A 20,701-nucleotide genomic window follows, 5' to 3' on the forward strand; every position below is an offset into this window, starting at 1 on the left:
ACAAACACTACTAATCTTTTACTACTAAGTAGTGCAGGTCTAAGTGTAGAAAGTCATATAATAACCTGATACTCTCTGCTGTGGTAGTTAATGTGTTATATCTTCACTCTCCTTTAGCTACAAACACTACTAATCTTTTACTACTAAGTAGTGCAGGTCTAAGTGTAGAAAGTCATATAATAACCTGATACTCTCTGCTGTGGTAGTTAATGTGTTATATCTTCACTCTCCTTTAGCTACAATAATACTACTAATCTTTTACTACTAAGTAGTGCAGGTCTAAGTGTAGAAAGTCATATAATAACCTGATACTCTCTGCTGTGGTAGTTAATGTGTTATATCTTCACTCTTCTTTAGCTACAAACATTGCTAATCTTTTACTACTAAGTAGTGCAGGTCTAAGTGTGGAAATTCATATAATAACCTGATACTGTCTGCTGTGGTAGTTAATGTGTTATATCTCCACTCTCCTTTAGCTACAAACATTGCTAATCTTTTATTACTAAGTAGTGCAGGTCTAAGTGTGGAAAGTCATATAATAACCTGATACTGTCTGCTGTGGTAGTTAATGTGTTATATCTCCACTCTCCTTTAGCTACAAACATTACTAATCTTTTACTACTAAGTAGTGCAGGTCTAAGTGTGGAAATTCATATAATAACCTGATACTGTCTGCTGTGGTAGTTAATGTGTTATATCTTCACTGTCCTTTAGCCACAAACACTACTAATCTTTTACTACTAAGTAGTGCACGTCTAAGTGTGGAAAGTCATATAATAACCTGATACTGTCTGCTGTGGTAGTTAATGTGTTATATCTTCACTCTCCTTTAGCTACAAACATTGCTAATCTTTTACTACTAAGTAGTGCAGGTCTAAGTGTGGAAAGTCACATAATGATTGATCAGAAGTTTACTACCACTCTTCTACAATACAATTTGGCAGTAAATGTTTAAGCATTATTACACAAGTACAGTATTGAAATGGAAACTAATTAATTAATTTTGTTGTCAGTAAAATGTTTTATATCCAGAAATTTCTTTAACAGCAGACAAATGTCAAAATAAATGACAAAGGGGAATCGTTGAAGAAAAATTTGCAAACTCCAATAGTGAAGTTGGTAAAATTGACAGAAGAGGAATGTAGAAGTGCTACAAGCGGCAGCCAACTTAACCTAGAAGATGGTGTGGAGAGGAGAAATGCAAGGTCAAGAAAAAGGACTCTTAAAGAGGAAGAAAATTTAGAAGATGCAAGCACAATTGTCAATATGGCATTACAAAATAGTATACCGAAGATAGCAGAACAAAGCAACAAAAGAGTGAGGTAGGCCAAGTGATTATCTTTTTTTTCATAATTCTATTTTGGTATTAATGAATGTTATGTTCTACAAAATGTTTTGTTTGTGTTGATCAAACTATACTAACCCAATTAATTATTCATTGAGTATAATAATGTTAAATAAGATCTTGTTATTAAAAAATTACAAGTGTGGTTTGTTAAAAAAAGGAGGAATGTAAGTATAAGTTTCTTAATTTATATGTTAACTCTGGGACAACTGTTGCATAAAACTGATACAAATGAGATGAACTTCTTTCCCGCCATTTTGTTACACATTATATATAAACCTTTTCTTTCTTAGCCCTTATTCCACTTTCCTCCCACTACTTCTCTCCTTCTTCTAAGAGGAGCCTACTGCCATGCACTAATGCTTCGAAAGCCATTTGTTCACCCCGGAAGTGTACTGTGAAGCCTATGAATTTACAATTTCAGCAGTACACAAAACACCAAAAACAATTGATTAATCCTCCCAGGGAAATTGGCCACCTTTGTCCAGGCTGTTATGGATGGCAAAATGCTGCCTTACTATCACAGGGCAGTCAAAATCCAGGTGTTCAGCAGTTTCATGTAATGAGCAGGAGGAAACTGAGAGTGGATCATTCCTAAAAATGCTGACTCTTTGAAGCTGTTTCCTCAGAGATGCTCATGTCTCACAATCAGACCCACAACCTGAGAAGACAGCAATCTACTTAAGGAGGAGATCAGATGCTATCTTGTGGGAATGTGACAGATACTACTCTGTGGGAAAGTGACTCAGATACTACCCTGTGGGAAGGTTACTGAGAACCAGCCTACTCATCTTCAGACCTGGATGCAATCTTCACCCCCTCAAATATTCAGTGTAAACCCAACTCGAGATGGCACGAAGGCTTCTCACCTAAGAATTCCACAGAATGGTTTAGGCTCTATAATATTGGCCGCCAAGGCCTCATGACCAGGAACCAAAAAGTGACATTGTTGATTCTGCCGAGGGAAGTTTGGAGTAACAACATACTAGTCCAACGCCTTCAATGCTACCTGGCTATCTGTGTAAATACTGATCGTCTTGTTCCTTTACCGCAGACAAAGATTTTCATAAGTGCACTCCATTATGGCTGTGACTTCTGCATGGAAAACTGTAGGATAAGAACCCATAGGAACCACCATTTCCCTACATAGTGTTACTCCTACAATTCCACCATCTATGCAACTTTATATTTTGGAGCCATCCGTAAACCATTCAAGCTCCCCTGGTGGAAGAGGTTTTCTTCCCTCCAACCAAGACTTCCTAAAAGATCACAACCCGAAAGGATTTGTTGAAGGAAAATTATTGAGGCATATGATTAGAGATATCTCCCCCTGGATTAGCACGCTAATTTTACAATCCCCACTGATGTAGACCTAGACAGTTCAAAGTCATGCCTGCTGAAGACTAAGAACTTCTCATGGTCACAGCCAAGAAATACAATTTCCATAGGAGCTGTCCAAGGCGGCACCCAGGACACTTCGGTAAAAGGCAGGAAGACTACCCTGTGAATACTTGGCCAACTTTGTCACCACTCTCTTGACCTCTGTTTTTAGTTACCAGACAACAGTCTCAAACATTAGTGCAGTTCTAATCAAGGAGATATAGTCTTAGCTTAGATCCCCAAGACCCGCCTATTACATGTTTACACTGCATTAATCCACTTATTTATTGTTAAAATCAAGATTTTTAGCCTTTTGCCACTTTTTTGTGGTAACTGATCAAATATAAGTAATTTGATTTAACAGTCCATTTACTTGAAATTTAAAAAAAAACCCTTCTATTTCAATCAATTAAACAATAAATTATGAAATCTGACAATTTTTTAAGTTTTTAATTTTAAAACCTCCTAAATATGCATTTTTGAATTGGATTCAATATAAAATAATTACAAGCCCCTTTCTTACTTGCCTTTTTATATTAAAATACCATAATTGAATAGAGAATCTTTGAGAACGGCACTCCACTTTAGATGGAATTGCTGTTGAACTTATAAAAGAATATTATTTTACCCCCACACATTTTAAAACTTACCTCTTTGATTTTTTTTTACTGCTTTCTAACACTTGTGGTAATTAATAAACTTTACATTCTTTAATGTCAAATTTTAACAATAGCATGGCCTCTCAGCTCAAATGTCTGTCGTCCATGAAAGCTCAATCTACTCTCCTGAATGAAATCGTTCTTTCACTGAAACTGAAACTGATTGCACATATGCAGAATGCTTTTCCAGCTTTTCTAACAATCATAACAAATCATAATTGGATATTAACTTTTATGTAGTTTGTTTTTCAATAAAAACTGCTCTGGGCTCTGAGACTTCTAGCCATCTTATTGTGTGTATTGTAACTTTGACTCTAAAGTCTTATTTTCCTAAATATTAATAAAAAATAGATATAGTAATGCATAGACTTGGTTATATAATTTATTAATTTTTAATTTGGTTGTTATACATTTTATAATTCATAACTAAATTTGTAATTTGTTTCCAATTTAATATTTTTATTCAGTTTTAGAAACACACGCATACTGATGTACTTTGCCATTTCTTGTTCTGTTCGGCTACAAGGATGCCTATCCATTGTGAATATAGCAGGGTTATCCAAAACATTGACACTAAACTGAAATTCTCATATTTTGCAGAGATATGATTCACGAGATAGTTGCACTGTATAGTTAAAAAGAGTACACCTATGGCAATGAAATAGACTCAGGGACTAGAGCACAAATAATTGTTTATTCTGGTACACCGAACTAGTAACTAGTTGTATCTTATCTCAGCTGATAACGGTATTTGGAGTTTTGAAGTTTCCTGCCGTTGCTGATTTTCTTGTGTATCAGGGTTACTGCTGAAATGTCTTACACAAAATATGTTCAAAAGTAATGATAATTTTTTTTAATAAATATTTATTTGTTTACATTAATGTTGTCTGTCACCTTCAAAATAGTCCTAGTTAGATATTCACTTGTGCCACCAATTCTCAAACGCTTCTCCAACTCATTTTTAGGATAGCCTTTAGCAATACACTTTTAATGTTATCTATGCTTTTAAAAAGGCAGCCCTTTAAGTGCTCTTTATTTTTGAAAATAAAAAAGTAACACTGAGCCATGTCTGGAGAATATGGAGACTGGGGCATCGTTACAGTTATGTTTTTTTTTGGGCCAAAATTCATGAACAAACTAAAAAGTGTGAATAGGTGCATTATAATGGTGCAAAAGCCATGAATTATTTTTCTACAAATCTGGGCATTTTTTTCATTGTTTTATGCAAATGGTGTTGAACTTGCAGGTAGTACTCTTTATTGACCGTTTGACCTTGTGGCAAGAATTCATGATGCACTATGCCATTAAAATCGAAGAATACAGTGAGCATAACCTTCAAATTTGACTGCGCTTGTCAAGTCTTTTCAGTTTTTGCGATCCAGAATGCTTCCACTGAGATGATTGAGTCTTAGTTTTGCATGTCATATCCTATGTTTAGTCACCTGTTATAATATATGTCAATAATTCTGTATCTTTGATGACTTAATGTAGTGACTTCTGAGTAACTTCCATTTGCCACTGTTTTCGTTCAAAATTCAACAATTTTGGAACAAATTGTGCTGCCCCACATTTTATACCCAAAACAGTTGAAAAAAGGTCATAGCATAGGCCAATTGATATACCAACATCATCAGCGATTTCTCTGATCGTAATACGGCAATCATTCATGACCCTTCCACTTCTTTCACGTTTTCATCGGTTGTTGATGTGTTGGAGCATCTGGAATATTCGTCTTCTTCAATGTCTTCATGGTCATCCTTGATACGTTTATACCACTTGTAAATCCTTGTGTTACTAATAGCAGACTCCTGATAAGCCTTTGTTAACATTTCCCACACTTTATTTAATTTTTCACACAAAATTTGATAAAAATTCTGTAATCCATTTTTTTAAGAAACAAAAATTTTTGAATTCATAAAACACATATAACCTTAGCATCTGCCACTGAAAAAGTAAACAATGAATACAGCTGGAAATTTTAATATACTTCAGAAGCATGAGTACTAATATAATTTTTTAAAAACTTTATAATCGGGCTGTCAAAACCCACGGAACTTAAAAATTCCTGTTACTTTCTGAACACACATTGTAAATAATAGTTATTGGATGAATGTATAACGGTAGGAGTAAAGAAATAATATATAACAAGATGTAAATTTAAAACATAGAAAATATTTAACTCACTGTGATCGTATTGATCTTAAATTGGTTTGTATTATTAGCCAATGACATCACTAGAAACTTGGTTAGCCTAGTCCTAAGTAATCCTTAGAATGTAAAATTGCAAATGAATGAAATAAGTCACTATTAAAATTAAAATTTACTGTAGTCTAATTTGTTATTGCTTACAATTAATTTAGAAACGTTACAACTAATTGAAATAAATGTATAGAATGTTTTGTAAGTCAAGTGAAGATATTCCATCTTATTTTAAATGTGAAATTAATGTAAAAGAACTATGGAATAATTTATTGAACACGTTAAAGTTTTAGTTGTTGTACTAAATAACGTCCACCCTAATTTATAAAAAAAAACAAAAATTATATAAATACAGGAATTGTGGCAAACATATACTTTATTGGGGGAAATTATTTATATCAAAAGTCAACTCATCTTCTACCTTACTCCAAACTTAAAAAAAATTCACTCATATAAAAACTCCAATATCATTCACTCATATAAAAATTATCTAATATCTCTCAAAAACTAGTTATCCAATAAAATGTAAATCATTTATCCCCTAGGAAATAGATGTTTGCTGCAAACTTTATATTTATATATTATTCAGTTTGTTTTATAAATAACTATGCAAGTTAAAAATAACACTGTTTAGACTTTTACTGTCTTATTTTTCTTTCGCCAAGGCTATGGATGAATTAACTAAATTTTGTTCACACAATAAACAAATATTGCAAATTTTAAAGCTCATTCATATCATGTAATCAGTACTATAATGGGTATAGGGAAATTTTAAACCTTGTGATGTCCTGGTACAGGTAAAAATTACATTATCTTTGTCTTGTATTGGTAGGCGGGAGTCCATGTCAACAGAGCTGGGAGAAGATGCTACAGTTATCGCCACAAACAACATAGATGTTGAAGTAATACAGCAGAATGGTGGTGAACACGTGGAGAAAGTGGTGAGTTAAATAGTTTTATACATATAGCAATTGTGAACAAAGATTATACCGGTAGGCGGGAGTCCATGTCAACAGAGCTGGGAGAAGATGCTACAGTTATCGTCACAAACGACATAGATGTTGAAGTAATACAGCAGAATGGTGGTGAACATGTGGAGAAAGTGGTGAGTTAAATAGTTTTATACATATAGCAATTGTGAACAGAGATTATACCGGTAGGTGGGAGTCCATGTCAACAGAGCTGGGAGAAGATGCTACAGTTATCGCCACAAACAACATAGATGTTGAAGTAATACAGCAGAATGGTGGTGAACACGTGGAGAAAGTGGTGAGTTAAATAGTTTTATACATATAGCAATTGTGAACAGAGATTATACCGGTAGGCGGGAGTCCATGTCAACAGAGCTGGGAGAAGATGCTACAGTTATCGCCACAAACAACATAGATGTTGAAGTAATACAGCAGAATGGTGGTGAACACGTGGAGAAAGTGGTGAGTTAAATAGTTTTATACATATAGCAATTGTGAAAAGAGATTATACTGGTAGGCGGGAGTCCATGTCAACAGAGCTGGGAGAAGATGCTACAGTTATCGCCACAAACAACATAGATGTTGAAGTAATACAGCAGAATGGTGGTGAACACGTGGAGAAAGTGGTGAGTTAAATAGTTTTATACATATAGCAATTGTGAAAAGAGATTATACCGGTAGGCGGGAGTCCATGTCAACAGAGCTGGGAGAAGATGCTACAGTTATCGCCACAAACAACATAGATGTTGAAGTAATACAGCAGAATGGTGGTGAACACGTGGAGAAAGTGGTGAGTTAAATAGTTTTATACATATAGCAATTAATTGTGAACAAAGATTATACCGGTAGGCGGGAGTCCATGTCAACAGAGCTGGGAGAAGATGCTACAGTTATCGTCACAGGCAGCACAGATGTTGAAGTAACACAGCAGAATGGTGGTGAAGATGTAGAAAAAGTGGTGAGTTAAATAGTTTTATACATATAGCAATTGTAAACACAGATTATACTGGTAGGCGGGAGTCCATGTCAACAGAGCTGCCATTTAGGTGATGTAAGTAATGACAGTTTTTCTCTAAGCACATCTGTTAACTCAAATAGTCTGGAAAATGAAATTCTCAATAGTTCCATTAAAACTTTGGAAAACAGCCTTGTGGATAACAATCTCCTACAACAGAATGCAAATGAAGATGATAAGCTGACGATGGCTGCTAAAATAGGTTCGGCACTGCTTGAAGAGAATAAGCTATTAAAAGAGCATCTAGCTGTTCTGGAAAACAAGTTGGCATTTGCTCAATGCCATCTGGCAAGCAGTGAAGCAAGGATCGAAGAATTTACCAGTAGAGAAGACAAATATCTTAGTAGGATTGAAGCCTTGACTCAAGAGTTATCGGACTTACAAAGTATTATACAAAAAGAAAAGCACAAGAATAAGGAAATTCAAAAAATCTTTGAAGACCACGATAAACAACAAGAAAAACTCAATGCAGATCAAATCACCAGAATTAAATACCTTGAAACACAAAATTCCCAGTTAAACAAAGAGTTATACCTAAAAGAAAGTGAGCAACTCGAAACTAAAACAACTATAGAAAATGGGACTCAAATTACAACAAGTTTTACACCAATGGAAACAAAATTTCAAAGTGTGCCAAACATTATATTAGAGTTGGCCGAAATGAAATCTAGACAAGACAACATGGAAATAACAATTAAAAGCCTAAATGATCAGCTCAACAGCAGGTCTACTTTTCCATACACACCAATCCTTCATGAACAGAGCACTCAAAGTGCGATGATTCCAACACAAACAGCTTCATATCCAGAGAGTTCACTTCAAAATTATTTGTCAACAGGAGCTCATCCAATACTATGAGGAAAAATAAAGAAAAACAAACAAACCATATGAGTATATCCCTTCAAACTGCTAAATTTGTTGCCAATCAAATCAATAGCCAGCCCATTTCTTTTAAAAACCCTCAGACATCAAACATACTTAGTTTGGACAAGGTGGACTTACAAACTAAAACTGTCGAGAGCAACTTATTATCTTTAAACAAAGGGACATTCTCCTTGAAGAAAGGGCCACCCTTCACTGCAACAAAATTAGAACCATCAGAAACAATAGAAGAATTTTACAACAGAAACATTGAAACATTTAAGGCTAATAGTTCAAGAAACCACCCCAATAACAAAACTTCTTCTTTTTTAGTACGTGTCTGCCACAGACTGAAGAGAACGTGACCTCTGGCAAAGTTGCTACCAGAAAGACAAACTTGACTATACTGCACCAGAATGTTGATAGACTTAAAAATAAAATAGACATAGTAAACCATCTCTTGCAAACGACAGAACCTGACTTGCTAATTTTAACAGAACATGGATTAAAGAAAAACCAGCTACACAATACTAACCTCCTTAATTACACCTTAATTACAGAATTCAGTCGACTACATCACATAAAAGGTGGGGTTGCGATTTTCTGTAAAGATTCTTTAAAAACATTCGTTGAACCTGTTTCTATTGAAGACATAAGTGTGGAAATGGTCTGTGAAATAACCATGATGGTAGTAAAAATACAAAAACAACGTATCTATATAGTTGGCACTTACAGAAACAAAGGTAATTTGGAAGAATCCCTTGAAATAATTTCACAAGCTCTGGAAGTGATACCAACATGGAGTTGCCCAGTCGTAGTTATGGGGGACATAAATATTAACTGTCTAATTCCTGAACGGGATGGCATCAAGCTTGAAGAAATGTTGAGAAGCCACAATATGACCAGAATGTCACTTCCTCCTACACGAATAACACCAACATCACAGACATCTATCGACTGTGTTTGCACCAACTTGGAAGAGATGAAGATATCTGTTCAAGTGCTAGATATAGGTATCTCTGACCACACAGCTCAGTTCTGTAAAGTAGTTTGCCAACAATTTGAAACAAGAACACCCGTTTCTGTAAGGCGAAATTTCTCCGAAAATAATTTGTTAGCAATCAAGGCAAGGTTAGGTCAGGAATCATGGGATGATGTACTTGCAGCCCCAGATATTGACTCTGCCTACAACCTTTTCAGTAACACAGTAAGTATGATAATAAGCCATGTCTGTCCTCTTAAACGATCAAGAGTGAAGAAAAAAAAGAAGAATAAAATTACAGATGAAGAGGCAGAGAGACTGAGGAAGGACTTCCTAAGAGCCCAGACACTCTACAACACTACTGGAAATTTAGAGCATAAGCAACAAACCGCCTGCAAAAAGAAAGTTTATGATTTAAGACTTAAAGAATTAAGGCGTCAAGAAATATCTTCCCAAATTGCTCGCTCTGATAACAAGAACAAGACCTTATGGGAAATAGTGAATGGTGAAAGGAAAGCAAAAACACACCAAAATCCAAAGCAACTTATAATTCCAGATAGAGAGAAAATCACTGACCCAAAAACCATTGCAGATTATTTTAATTTAACATTCACCACTGCAGCTAAAAATGCTTTGGCTACAAATCCAAGACAATGCTTCACTACAATTACACACAACTACGGTGCTCCACCTCTGACACTTAATCATTCCACAGTAGAAGAAGTGAAAAAAGTAATTTCCTCCTTTAAAACCAAAACATCATCTGGAATTGATGAAGTGTCTTCAAAGCTAATGAAGGTGTGCAGTGAGGGACTTGCTGGACCACTAACCCACCTTATTAATAAGTCATTTGAAGAAGGAAAGTTCCCAACTAGACTAAAATTGGCCAAAGTAATACCTCTTTTCAAACATGGCATTACCACAGAGGCAAGCAATTACCGCCCTATTTCCCTGATTTCAACGTTTTCTAAGGTGTTTGAAAAAGCAGTACTCTCTCGCCTCATGAACCATGTTGTAGAACATGGCATGCTTACAAATCATCAACATGGTTTTATAAAGGGCCGATCCACAACAACTGCTATTACTAGTTTGGTGGAGTTTATTGTGGATCAACTTGAAGCTGGCAACACAACTGCAGTACTATTAGACTTCACCAAAGCTTTCGATTGTCTTGACCACAACCAACTCCTTAAGAAGCTGGAAGCATTTGGGATTTTTGGAACAGCAGCAAGATGGTTTAAAAGTTATCTGACAGACAGGCAACAGGTGGTTGACTTGGTGTGCACAGACAGAGGAACGTCCTGTTCAATAAGATTTAGCCCTTTACTAATACCAAGTGGTGTACCCCAAGGTTCAGTTCTGGGGCCTGTCTTATTTATTCTTTTTACTAACGATCTCCCGGGTTACTTGGAAGAATTTTCAAAAACCATTATGTATGCAGATGATACGGTTCTACTTTTAGGTAATAAACATCCTGAATTGCTGGAAGTCTGTTCATACACAGCAACGAACATGGCTGTTCAGTATTGCCATAGTAACAACTTGGTAGTCAATGAAGCCAAGACGCAACAACTGGTCTTTGGAAGAGGAAAGAACGATTTTGGACCATTGCCAAACATTGACACTGTGGAAGAAGCCAAGTATCTGGGGATCGTAATGGACAATGGAATGAAATGGATACCTCATGTGGACAACCTCTGTAGCAAACTAAGCTCTGGTCTTTATGTTGTTCGTCGAATAAAATCGATAAGTGATGTCACAGTTGCAATTACTGCATACTATGCACTCTTTGAAGCACACCTCCGATATGGTCTCACTGTTTGGAGAAAATCAAGTGTAGCCAACTTACAAAGACCCTTGACTCTACAGAAAAAAATGTATCAGGATACTGGCAGGCCTGCAGCCTAGAGACAGTTGTAGAACATCTTTTGTTGAGCTGTCAATCCTCACTGTGGTTTCATTGTACATCTTAGAAACAGTAATGTATGCTCATGAAAATGGCTTGACCAGAAGCATTGATTTACATTCTTACAACACTCGTCGAGCAGCAGATTTTACACCATTCAGCATTATTTGAAGAGAAGCCTTCATATATGGGTGCAAAGCTGTTCAACTCCCTACCTACCGACATTAAGACAGAACAAAACCCCAAGAAAATGCTGAAAAGATGGCTCCTCCAACATCCTTTCTACTCAATTGACGAGTTTTTAAACTGGAGAGCTTTGAACATCAACCAGTGACTGGACTATCATTTACAAAGCTTTGATTTGTATAATTGTTTTATAAAATTTTGATTTGTATAATTACCTTTTTTATGACTCTCTTACTGTTCTCAAAGAATATGTAAAATAAAGTATATTGTCTATTGTCTATTGTCATGACGTCGACTAATAAAACTCCATGCCTATCCCAAAACACCGAAGCATGATTTTATGCTGGGACAGTGTCTGTTTGGCCCCCACCTTTACAGGCGAGTGTGTGTGTCTTCAGTCCATGCTCTTTTGCTGTGATTCAGGCGTAATATGCGAAACCCATGTTCGTCTCCAGTTACGATCTGACTCAAGAAGCCAGTTTTTCGTGATAACAAGGCAAGAACTTCATCCCACACTCAAATGTTTGGTTTTTGTTGTTCTCTGTTAGGAGTTCTGGGACCCAAGAGGAGGATTACTAAACTTTAGGTGTTCAGAAACAATGTTGTAAAGCACTGATCTCGACACGTCAGAGATTTCGTTTGAGAGACCTGTTATTGTGAAGCACCTGTTCTCATGAATCCTCGCTTCAACTGATGCCACCAAATCATCTGTAACCTAAGAATGGCGACCGGAGCGGTCCTCATCATGGACTTTGGCATGGCCATCTTTGATTTGTCGTACCACTTACATCCTTTGCTGTCACTCATAACAGTATCTCCGTACACTTCGCAAATCTGTCAATGAATTTTTGCAGCAGGCAGGTTCCTTGCTAACAAAACCGATATCACTGAATGAATCTCACACACAGCAGACGAGTTGATAGTGTTAAACATTTTGAAAGCATAAAACAGAGACGTAGGTTGTTCCTGAGCACAGTTGTTCCAGAGTCATACTGGTACACGACACATGCGCTTGTTGTGGTATGCCTGCAAACTACTAAGTGCCTACAATAAAACGTACCTTATTTAACGCCTTGTACATTTGACTTTTTAATAATGATGTATTAAATGTTTATTTTCATTTTTTTTCAGTGTAAATGGCTGTTCCATCCCAACAACAAATTGGGTGTAAAAGAAAGAATGGATACAGATGTTGAGGGTGAGTGAATAAAGCAGTGTAGGGACATTTGTTGTGAAAAGTAATATTATTTCTGTTCATGAATAACATTTTCTGTGAAATGAGTCAATTTTTTTCAGTGATTTACTGAATATCAAAATAATGTTAATAACATTATTTTTGTTAATTAGCTGACACTACCCGGTTGCCTGCTCATTAGAACACGCAAACTGCCAGACTGCTGAGACAACACCATTCTGGGCAATCTGCGTGTTCATACGAGCAGACAGTGGTCGCTTCTGTTAAATTAAAGCTGTGTTAAAAATTAAACATTTTAAATAGTGGTTTACTTAATTACAAACCCAAGATAATGTTATAGGAACATGTTTTTCACTGTGAAATGCATCATGTGCACGATCAAATTATGTATTGGAAACCATTACTAAAATTCAATTTTTAAATTTGTTAACCCATTGTGGATCACTGACGAGCTGTGCTCGTCACGCAGCAGCCGGGCCTGACGGCACGATGACGAGCTCAGGTCGCAAAAGCGGTCTGATTTTAAGTTTCCCTCCAAATAGTTCAATCTGATAGATTGGGAGATCGTCTTCACTTGTCAACTAAGAGTGTTTAACAACGGCCTAAATTCAGAGTTATCAAAAGTTTTATAAATATCCTACAGATTGCAGTTGTATGTCGAAGTTGAAAAATCATTCATATGAGTTTACTCTCTGCTTTTTAGCACTTCTGATTGGTTGTTTTCCTCAGCTGTTATTATAATAGTAACTAGTATTGCATTTTATGGTATAATTTGTGTGTCATAATATGAGCTGTTCGAAATGGAAAACTTACGATCGTCTAAACTTGATCGATATTTATTAGAGATATTTATTACAATAGTTCATAAACAATATATTGTATTTAATTATTTTGTTTTTAAGAATATAGATGCAGGTATTTTTATAAACCGGAATCCAGTTCAACGTAGACATGAAGTGAGTATACAATAGCGAGCGATACCATGTGGCGTACCATTGCTGTTCGTTCTGCCGCTGATTGTAATAATTCGTGCCCACACGCCAAAACAATACGATCCGCAATGGTTAATAAGAACACAATACTTTCTTCTTGAGTTGAAATGGGGGTTTTTCTATTACCCATCATACAACATAGTCATTGTACCAACATTTTTTATCTTTTTATTAAATTTATATGAAAAAGTGGCCTGGCTCCAAAAACTTTACTCCACTTAAAACATTCAAGATGTTCCCTCCTCACAACTGACTGCTATCCCAGACAGCATAATTTTATACTGAGGGATATTTTATGATAGGTGTATATGTTCAAAGATTTTATATTAAAAACCTAATCTTACTTATGTTTTTGATGTCGCAGATCTATACAATGATTCAAACATATATACATTTCACTTAAAATTTTCTTGTCAAACTGTTTGCACTGAAACCAACATTTTTTTACTTATTAATTGACATGCCTTAACATTCTACTAATTCAAGGGTTTTGTACGAGTAAAGAAACATTAACATTATGGTTTTAACAGAATTAGATATTGCCACAGCCAAGCTGATACTGCTGGGAATGAACAAAGATTCTCCTGATCTAGCCAAGTGTCTCACTTCCATGAAAAGGCGTCTGCGGGTATTCCTTGTAGAGGTCATCCCTGATCCAGAACGTAAGTCTGCTCTTTACAAATGGGTCACGTCATACCAAGTATCCAGATTGGCTGCACTTTGGATTTTAGAGTAGAATTATGGTAAATTTGAAGAAAAGCAATCAAATAATAGATGTAATTGCAGTATTGTTGTTGTATTGTAGTAAAAATTACCAATAACACAAGACAAATATTAAAAAATATTATTTTTAATTTAGTTATTGCATTTAAAATTTTACATCAATGTTTAATTACATTTTTTTATTTCTTTGTTTTTTTACAGACAACAGGACCTTGAATTCCTCAGTAATTAAGTCATCCGATGTGTATGATATTTCCCATTATTCAGTGATACAATATAATCAGTAAAAATATGTTTTGAGATTTGCAATATGATCTCTTCCTCAAGTGAATGAATAACCATTTTAGGTATTAATAACTACAATCTAGGTTAAAGTAAACAAAACATACCTGAGTGTCTTGACACATATAAGTTAGGAACCACAACAGCCATGTTGTGTGTCCAAGTATTCTGTAGTTCAGTTTTAGTAATGAGTGTTTAGTTTTTATTAACTGCATGTTTTAGAGTTAATGTGGATGGAATAGACACACAACACTCAGGTATGTTTTGTTTACTTTAACCTAGATTGTAGTTATGTATTACACCTGAGGAAGAGATCAGATTGCAGATCTTGAAACGTAGTTTTACTGATTGTATTATATCACTGAACAATGACAAATGAACGTAAAAATCCTGTTTACTTCACAATCCTTTCATCGTCAAAAACAAAGAGATTAAGTTATGCCTAGACTTAATATGTGGAAATATATACTAATTAATTATTAATCTTATGAAAGTTTTGACTAACATTTCAACTTTGAAATATAAAATTTATGCTACACGATAAAGACAAAATGTAAACTATTTAGTTTAATACTTCACATTATTTAATTAAAAAAATGTATACACAGGAAAGGTTGGAGACTGTTGAATTAAGTCTAATTCTTGGTAATTACTTTTTGAGCTTCTTTTGAAAATTATTGACTCGAACATTTGAAATGTAAACATTGATGTCATTAAATCACTGACTCATATAATGATTCTGCAGCTGATGACCTGGACCTGGTGAGTGGTTACTGCCATTCTGGTTGTCGTCAAGTGTTCCTGTACTCCAAGATCCACTGGCAGGAAGTGGGCAGCTACAACATACCTCTTTGTCCAGATTGCATACAGATACGTGAGTACACAACAATTCTACGTATAACATGGTATCTACTGTATGAACTGTAAACTGCAACATTAAATGTCCTGGCTGTGTTACAGAACAAGAGAAGCAACTGGAGCTGATATTCATGCTGGAACTCCATGTGTTTGATGCGAATGGCTTACACTCTACCATACTTGTGTGTAGGGAACATGCCGAGAACTTTATGAGTAAGTTTTACTCTCTAGTTTAGGTGAAGTTGATTTATTTAAAATTTGACTTGATTGGCATTTAATAACGCGCTTTGACACAACAGGGTTTAGTACTATTCATTATGCTATGGGTTTGTTGTATATTTTGGTATCTTTGCTCGGATATTTAATGATAATAATGAGTTACATCAGGTTTTCAAACTTAGAATAATGCCTAGTCTTAGCCTTTGTACTACAAACTTAAAAAAACATATTACATTATTTTTAGTCTAACTGAACGTTTTCTGATACACTTTGTTTACTTTTACATTCTGTGTTATTCTTACAACTTTTGTAAGATTTTAATTGTATTAATTTCCTCATAGTGTTGGACACAAAATCGACACAGGAATTTCTTCTAAGAAAGAGGTTGATTAATAAGACTGGGCATATTGAAATGATTTGCAGTAGACTTGAGTTTGGTGCTGTTTGTGTTAAGAATGATGTATTGTTATTATTTATCACAGTACTACAAAGATTTTGAGATTATATCATGCACACATGCAGTTATACAGTAATATGAATTGCACAACTTTAGGATAACTTCTCATTTCAATCTTCAAAACATTTTAATAGCACAGACAAAATCAATAACAATTAGTTTAAATATGAAATATAATAACTCATTTAAAGGAAAATTTAGAAAACTAAATTTATTGGGTGTATTTTATTTGTATCATGTATTTCAGAAAGCTTAATATGCAAATCAAAATCAGGAAAATTTAAAAATACAGGGCATTTCAAAAAGGACTTTACAACTTTGAAATTCATATAAATTTTATTAAACAAGGTACAGAGCTGGTTTTGGTGTTATTTTGAAGGAAAAAACTTCAAGGTTTTTTACCTTAAACTAAAGATGTTCTATGTGGCTTCCGTTGGTTATTCTGCAGACATCCCATCGGTAGTCGATTTCTTCCCAGACTCGAACTAGCATTTCAGGTGTAACTTGCTTCAGCAGCAGCGTAAATTCTTGCTCTAAGTTCAGGTAGAGTGGTCGGCAAAGGAGGTACGTACACCATATCTTTTATGAAACCCCAGAAGAAAAAATCTAGCGGTGTCAGGTCTGGGGAACGGGGGGGGGGGGCCATGCAATTGGCGCACCACGGCCAATTCATTGACCTTGGAAGCGGTCATTTAGAAAATCCCAGATGTCAGTCAGATAGTGTGGTGGTGCGCCATCTTGCATAAAGAAAACCTTTCGTTCTCGGTCATCCTCATCGATCTGTGGTATTAAAAATTGTTGCAAAATATCAAGGTACACTATCCCATTGATGGTTCTCTCTTGGAAAAAAGGGGCCGTACACTGTGCGTTGAGGACTTGCTCAACGCACAAAAAAGTTCACTTTAGGGCTATCACGAACATGTTGTAGTGTTTTATGTGAATTTTTGCTGCCCCAAATCCTACAGTTATGTGTGTTTACCTTGCCACTTAAGTGAAAAGTGGACTCGTCAGAAAATATTATGTTGTCCAAGAAATGTTCATCGTCATCCACTCGATTTAACATATCCACACAGAAGTTCCTACAGGCAATCTTATCAGTGTCTTTAATTGCTTGTAAAAGCAAATATCAGTATGGTTTCAAGTGCAAACGTTTTCTTAACACATGCCAAACCGTTGTATGTGGTACTTGCAGCTCACGAGATGCACGCCGGGTCGATTTCGTAGGGCTATTTACAAAACATTGTCTCACTTGCTCAACGACTTCGTCAGATGTGCTTGGACGACCTGAGGATTTTTTATGTTTCACTGAGCACCCTGTTTCTACAAAACAAATATGCCACTCATAAATTGTAGGCCTACTAGGAGGATCTTTAGCGTACTTGGTACGAAAATTACGCTGAACTGTTGTCGCAGACTTCGATTCTTCAAACCAAAACACACAACTAGCACGCTCCGGTCCAGTGAAGGCAGCCATGTTTAACGTAACTGTCACTAGCGCTTGTGCAGCGCGATTAGGCACTAGCGGACTACGCGAGTCAAAACTTGAACTGTTTTCCTTTAAAACAACACCAAAACCAGCTGTGTACCTTGTTTAATAAATTTTATATGAATTTTCAAAGTTGTAAAGTCCTTTTTGAAACGCCCTGTATAAAGATTTGCATACTTACAATAAAGAAAACATAATTATTCCACTATACTGAATACCATAGAAGAGAATTATTTGAGAAAATGCCTGAATAAATTGTATTTAAAATTTAAATTACGTGCAGGAGAGAACGAATATGAAAATAATATATACTCTTTTTAAATTAAAGGCTCTACTAGTAGATGTACCTCTGTACTCATTACAAGAATTGTTTGATAGGTATGTTCTAAGAATATTGCAGCAATAAAAATACTTTAAACTGTACTTGTGAGGGTATATCATACATGATGTATTTTTATACAATATGTATATATGAATAAACAATATTTGAATTTGGTTTAGTAAAATAATCAATAAATAACTTGAAATTGGACAAAGAAAATTATTGTAGATCCAGTATGGACAAGAATAATTCTTGTAATTATTACGCAGTTGACATTCTCACTCTTTTTCTAGGATGTTCTGTAAGGGAGTATGTGGAAGACATCGAACTGCGGAGGAGTCGTGTGTGCCTGCTTACAGATTACACTGTCAAGAACACTTTTAAATCTAGCATCACACCAATGTTAGATGTTACTGTCACAATCATGGGCAAAGTTCTTTTCCTCATTGAGAGTACCCTTAAACTGCCAGCTAGTCCTTGAATTAAGCTCCTGTAAAATAACAGTCATATTTATTTCATAAGGTTTTATCATTGTATTTTATTACTGATAGATATTTTTATTTGTACAATAATATTAAAATGTGGATATTGTACGAATGTGGTTATTTTTTTAGTTCTTCATTGGAAATAGATAAGTTGTGTAAAACACGTATTACCTTTATTAAATATATAGTTTAATATGTACATTTTTACGCACTGTGATAAAATTTAACTGGCATTAAAGATTTATTCTTTATCTAGTGATAAAGAATTGCAGCGTATTAGTTTTAAATTTTTTACTGCATTATGTATAGTTTTGTAGCCTCTTTTACATAAATTAATTACACTAATGAAAGCCTGTCAGTGCAGGATAAAACTTTGAGTGATAGCCTATCATGGCAGAGGAATGAGGACCAGGAATTGTTCACTCCTGTTATGCCATTAAATTATATTCATAAATGGTATTGTTAATTTTACAAAATAAATTTAAAGTGATAATGAGAACATTATAATCTAGTGTTTGTATCTCAAAATACACTATTCAATATTAGTAACAACAAATTAAAGATTATTATGAAAATAAATTCTTTAGGGAATGATAACATTTTAAAGTGCTATCAATTACTTGACAAATTTTGAAGACAGATTATGTTAGTTTTAACTGTTATTTCTTTTTTTTAGTTATGAAATTTTTATAGAAGGTGGTTGATTAGTAGAAAAACACCAGTTCACTGGTGACTTTTGAGGGAAGATTCTCCAAACTAAAATTTCAATGTAGAAATCTTAATTAATTTCAAGAGTAGGTATTTTAAAAGTTATGGTTCCTGCAGAACAAGAAAACCAATAATTTGAAAGAAATAAACATTTATTTTATTAAATATAAGACTGTATTTAAGTATATCATAGATATAAAATTGTTTTGCCATTCGTTACATTGTACATAGTTTCTCATTTCATATAGTTAATTATGTCTATTTGTAAATAATAAATTTTGTAATTGAAAAACATGATTGTTTTAAAAAAATAGTATTAATTATACATATGTTAACCTCTCTAACTGGCATCCATGTGATCATCTTGTTTATTCTTTTCATTATCAATACATGTGTGAAATTACTCCAAGAATACCAGCTTTTTTAACCCTTTCAGGGCCAGGACCAAATATGAGTTGTTGCAAAATTTTTTCACATATCATATCCCCTTGTGACTAGTCAAAAGTGCCAGGCTAAAATTGGTGATTTTGCAGTCTCTTAGATTAAAATTTATAACTTTTCATAAAAATTAGAGAATGACCTAAAAGTTGCACCAAATTACTCGTATAGATATATACTATCAACAAAAAAATATATAGATGTAGTTTTAAGTAATTTAAAATTTTAAAAAAATAATGTTTAAATGGATTATATAAAAAAATTTTTATTTTTTTGTAAATAACTAAAAAAGGAAAAATAATTTTACTGTGGGCAGCAATTTTATTATATTGTATATTTAGAAAGGAACAACCAAACAAAATTTTGTGTTATTTCTCTCATAAATAAATTTTTTATGACACATTTTGTATAAATACGCATAATTGTACTTCGCAACATTTTATAAGTGATAAAGCAACTGACTCTTACACTGCAAGAAACTTAAAATAAATATTCACATTATGGATGTACCAGTAAACAGATGATTGTAGGATCCATAAACAGTTTCAATACAGTTAAAAACACTATTTACCAAGAAATATTGACACAATTTTATTTGAAATTTATTTACACTTTTTCTATTTACAAATATGCTACTTACAATTTCAGCCGTGAGATTGCAAATAGCCAGTCATTGTAACTACTACACACAATAGCTAAGCACGTAACTACTAACACTATTAATATTTACAACCACAAAATAAAATAATGAAGAAGAATCTAGCATACAATAATACGATTACACTAAAGCATAAAGAATTAACAACAGTAGATCGAGTCAGCTGATAATGTCACGTGACAATTACGAAATAAAAATGCATAGACCTTCAAAATAAAAATGATATTCATATTAATTATCTACAAATATACCAGGGAAAAAAAACATAAAACTTTAATCATTTGACGTCGTATTTATTTAAGAAAACAACGAATATCAAGGCGACTATATATTGCCGCCTGGCGCTTTTCGTGTGTGTCACCGACAGCAATATA

The 20,701-nt window shown here is 34.4% G+C and overlaps 1 protein-coding gene across 2 annotated transcripts in view; it reads left to right on the top strand.

The window, feature by feature from the left end:
• Positions 1-19,551, top strand: part of LOC124375210 — a 66,312-nt gene extending 46,761 nt beyond the window's left edge. For both annotated transcript variants that reach the window (XM_046833327.1, XM_046833328.1), the window contains exons 11-17: positions 1,048-1,322; positions 6,416-6,524; positions 12,636-12,702; positions 14,222-14,353; positions 15,442-15,570; positions 15,657-15,767; positions 18,332-19,551. In XM_046833327.1, coding sequence (XP_046689283.1) covers positions 1,048-1,322; positions 6,416-6,524; positions 12,636-12,702; positions 14,222-14,353; positions 15,442-15,570; positions 15,657-15,767; positions 18,332-18,519 — 1,011 coding nt within the window. In that variant the 3' untranslated portion in view covers positions 18,520-19,551. The remainder of the gene's footprint in view (positions 1-1,047; positions 1,323-6,415; positions 6,525-12,635; positions 12,703-14,221; positions 14,354-15,441; positions 15,571-15,656; positions 15,768-18,331) is intronic.
• Positions 19,552-20,701: the final 1,150 nt, after the last annotated feature.

Source organism: Homalodisca vitripennis, chromosome 1 (genome assembly GCF_021130785.1).
Source record: "Homalodisca vitripennis isolate AUS2020 chromosome 1, UT_GWSS_2.1, whole genome shotgun sequence".
Classification (NCBI taxonomy): domain Eukaryota; kingdom Metazoa; phylum Arthropoda; class Insecta; order Hemiptera; family Cicadellidae; genus Homalodisca; species Homalodisca vitripennis.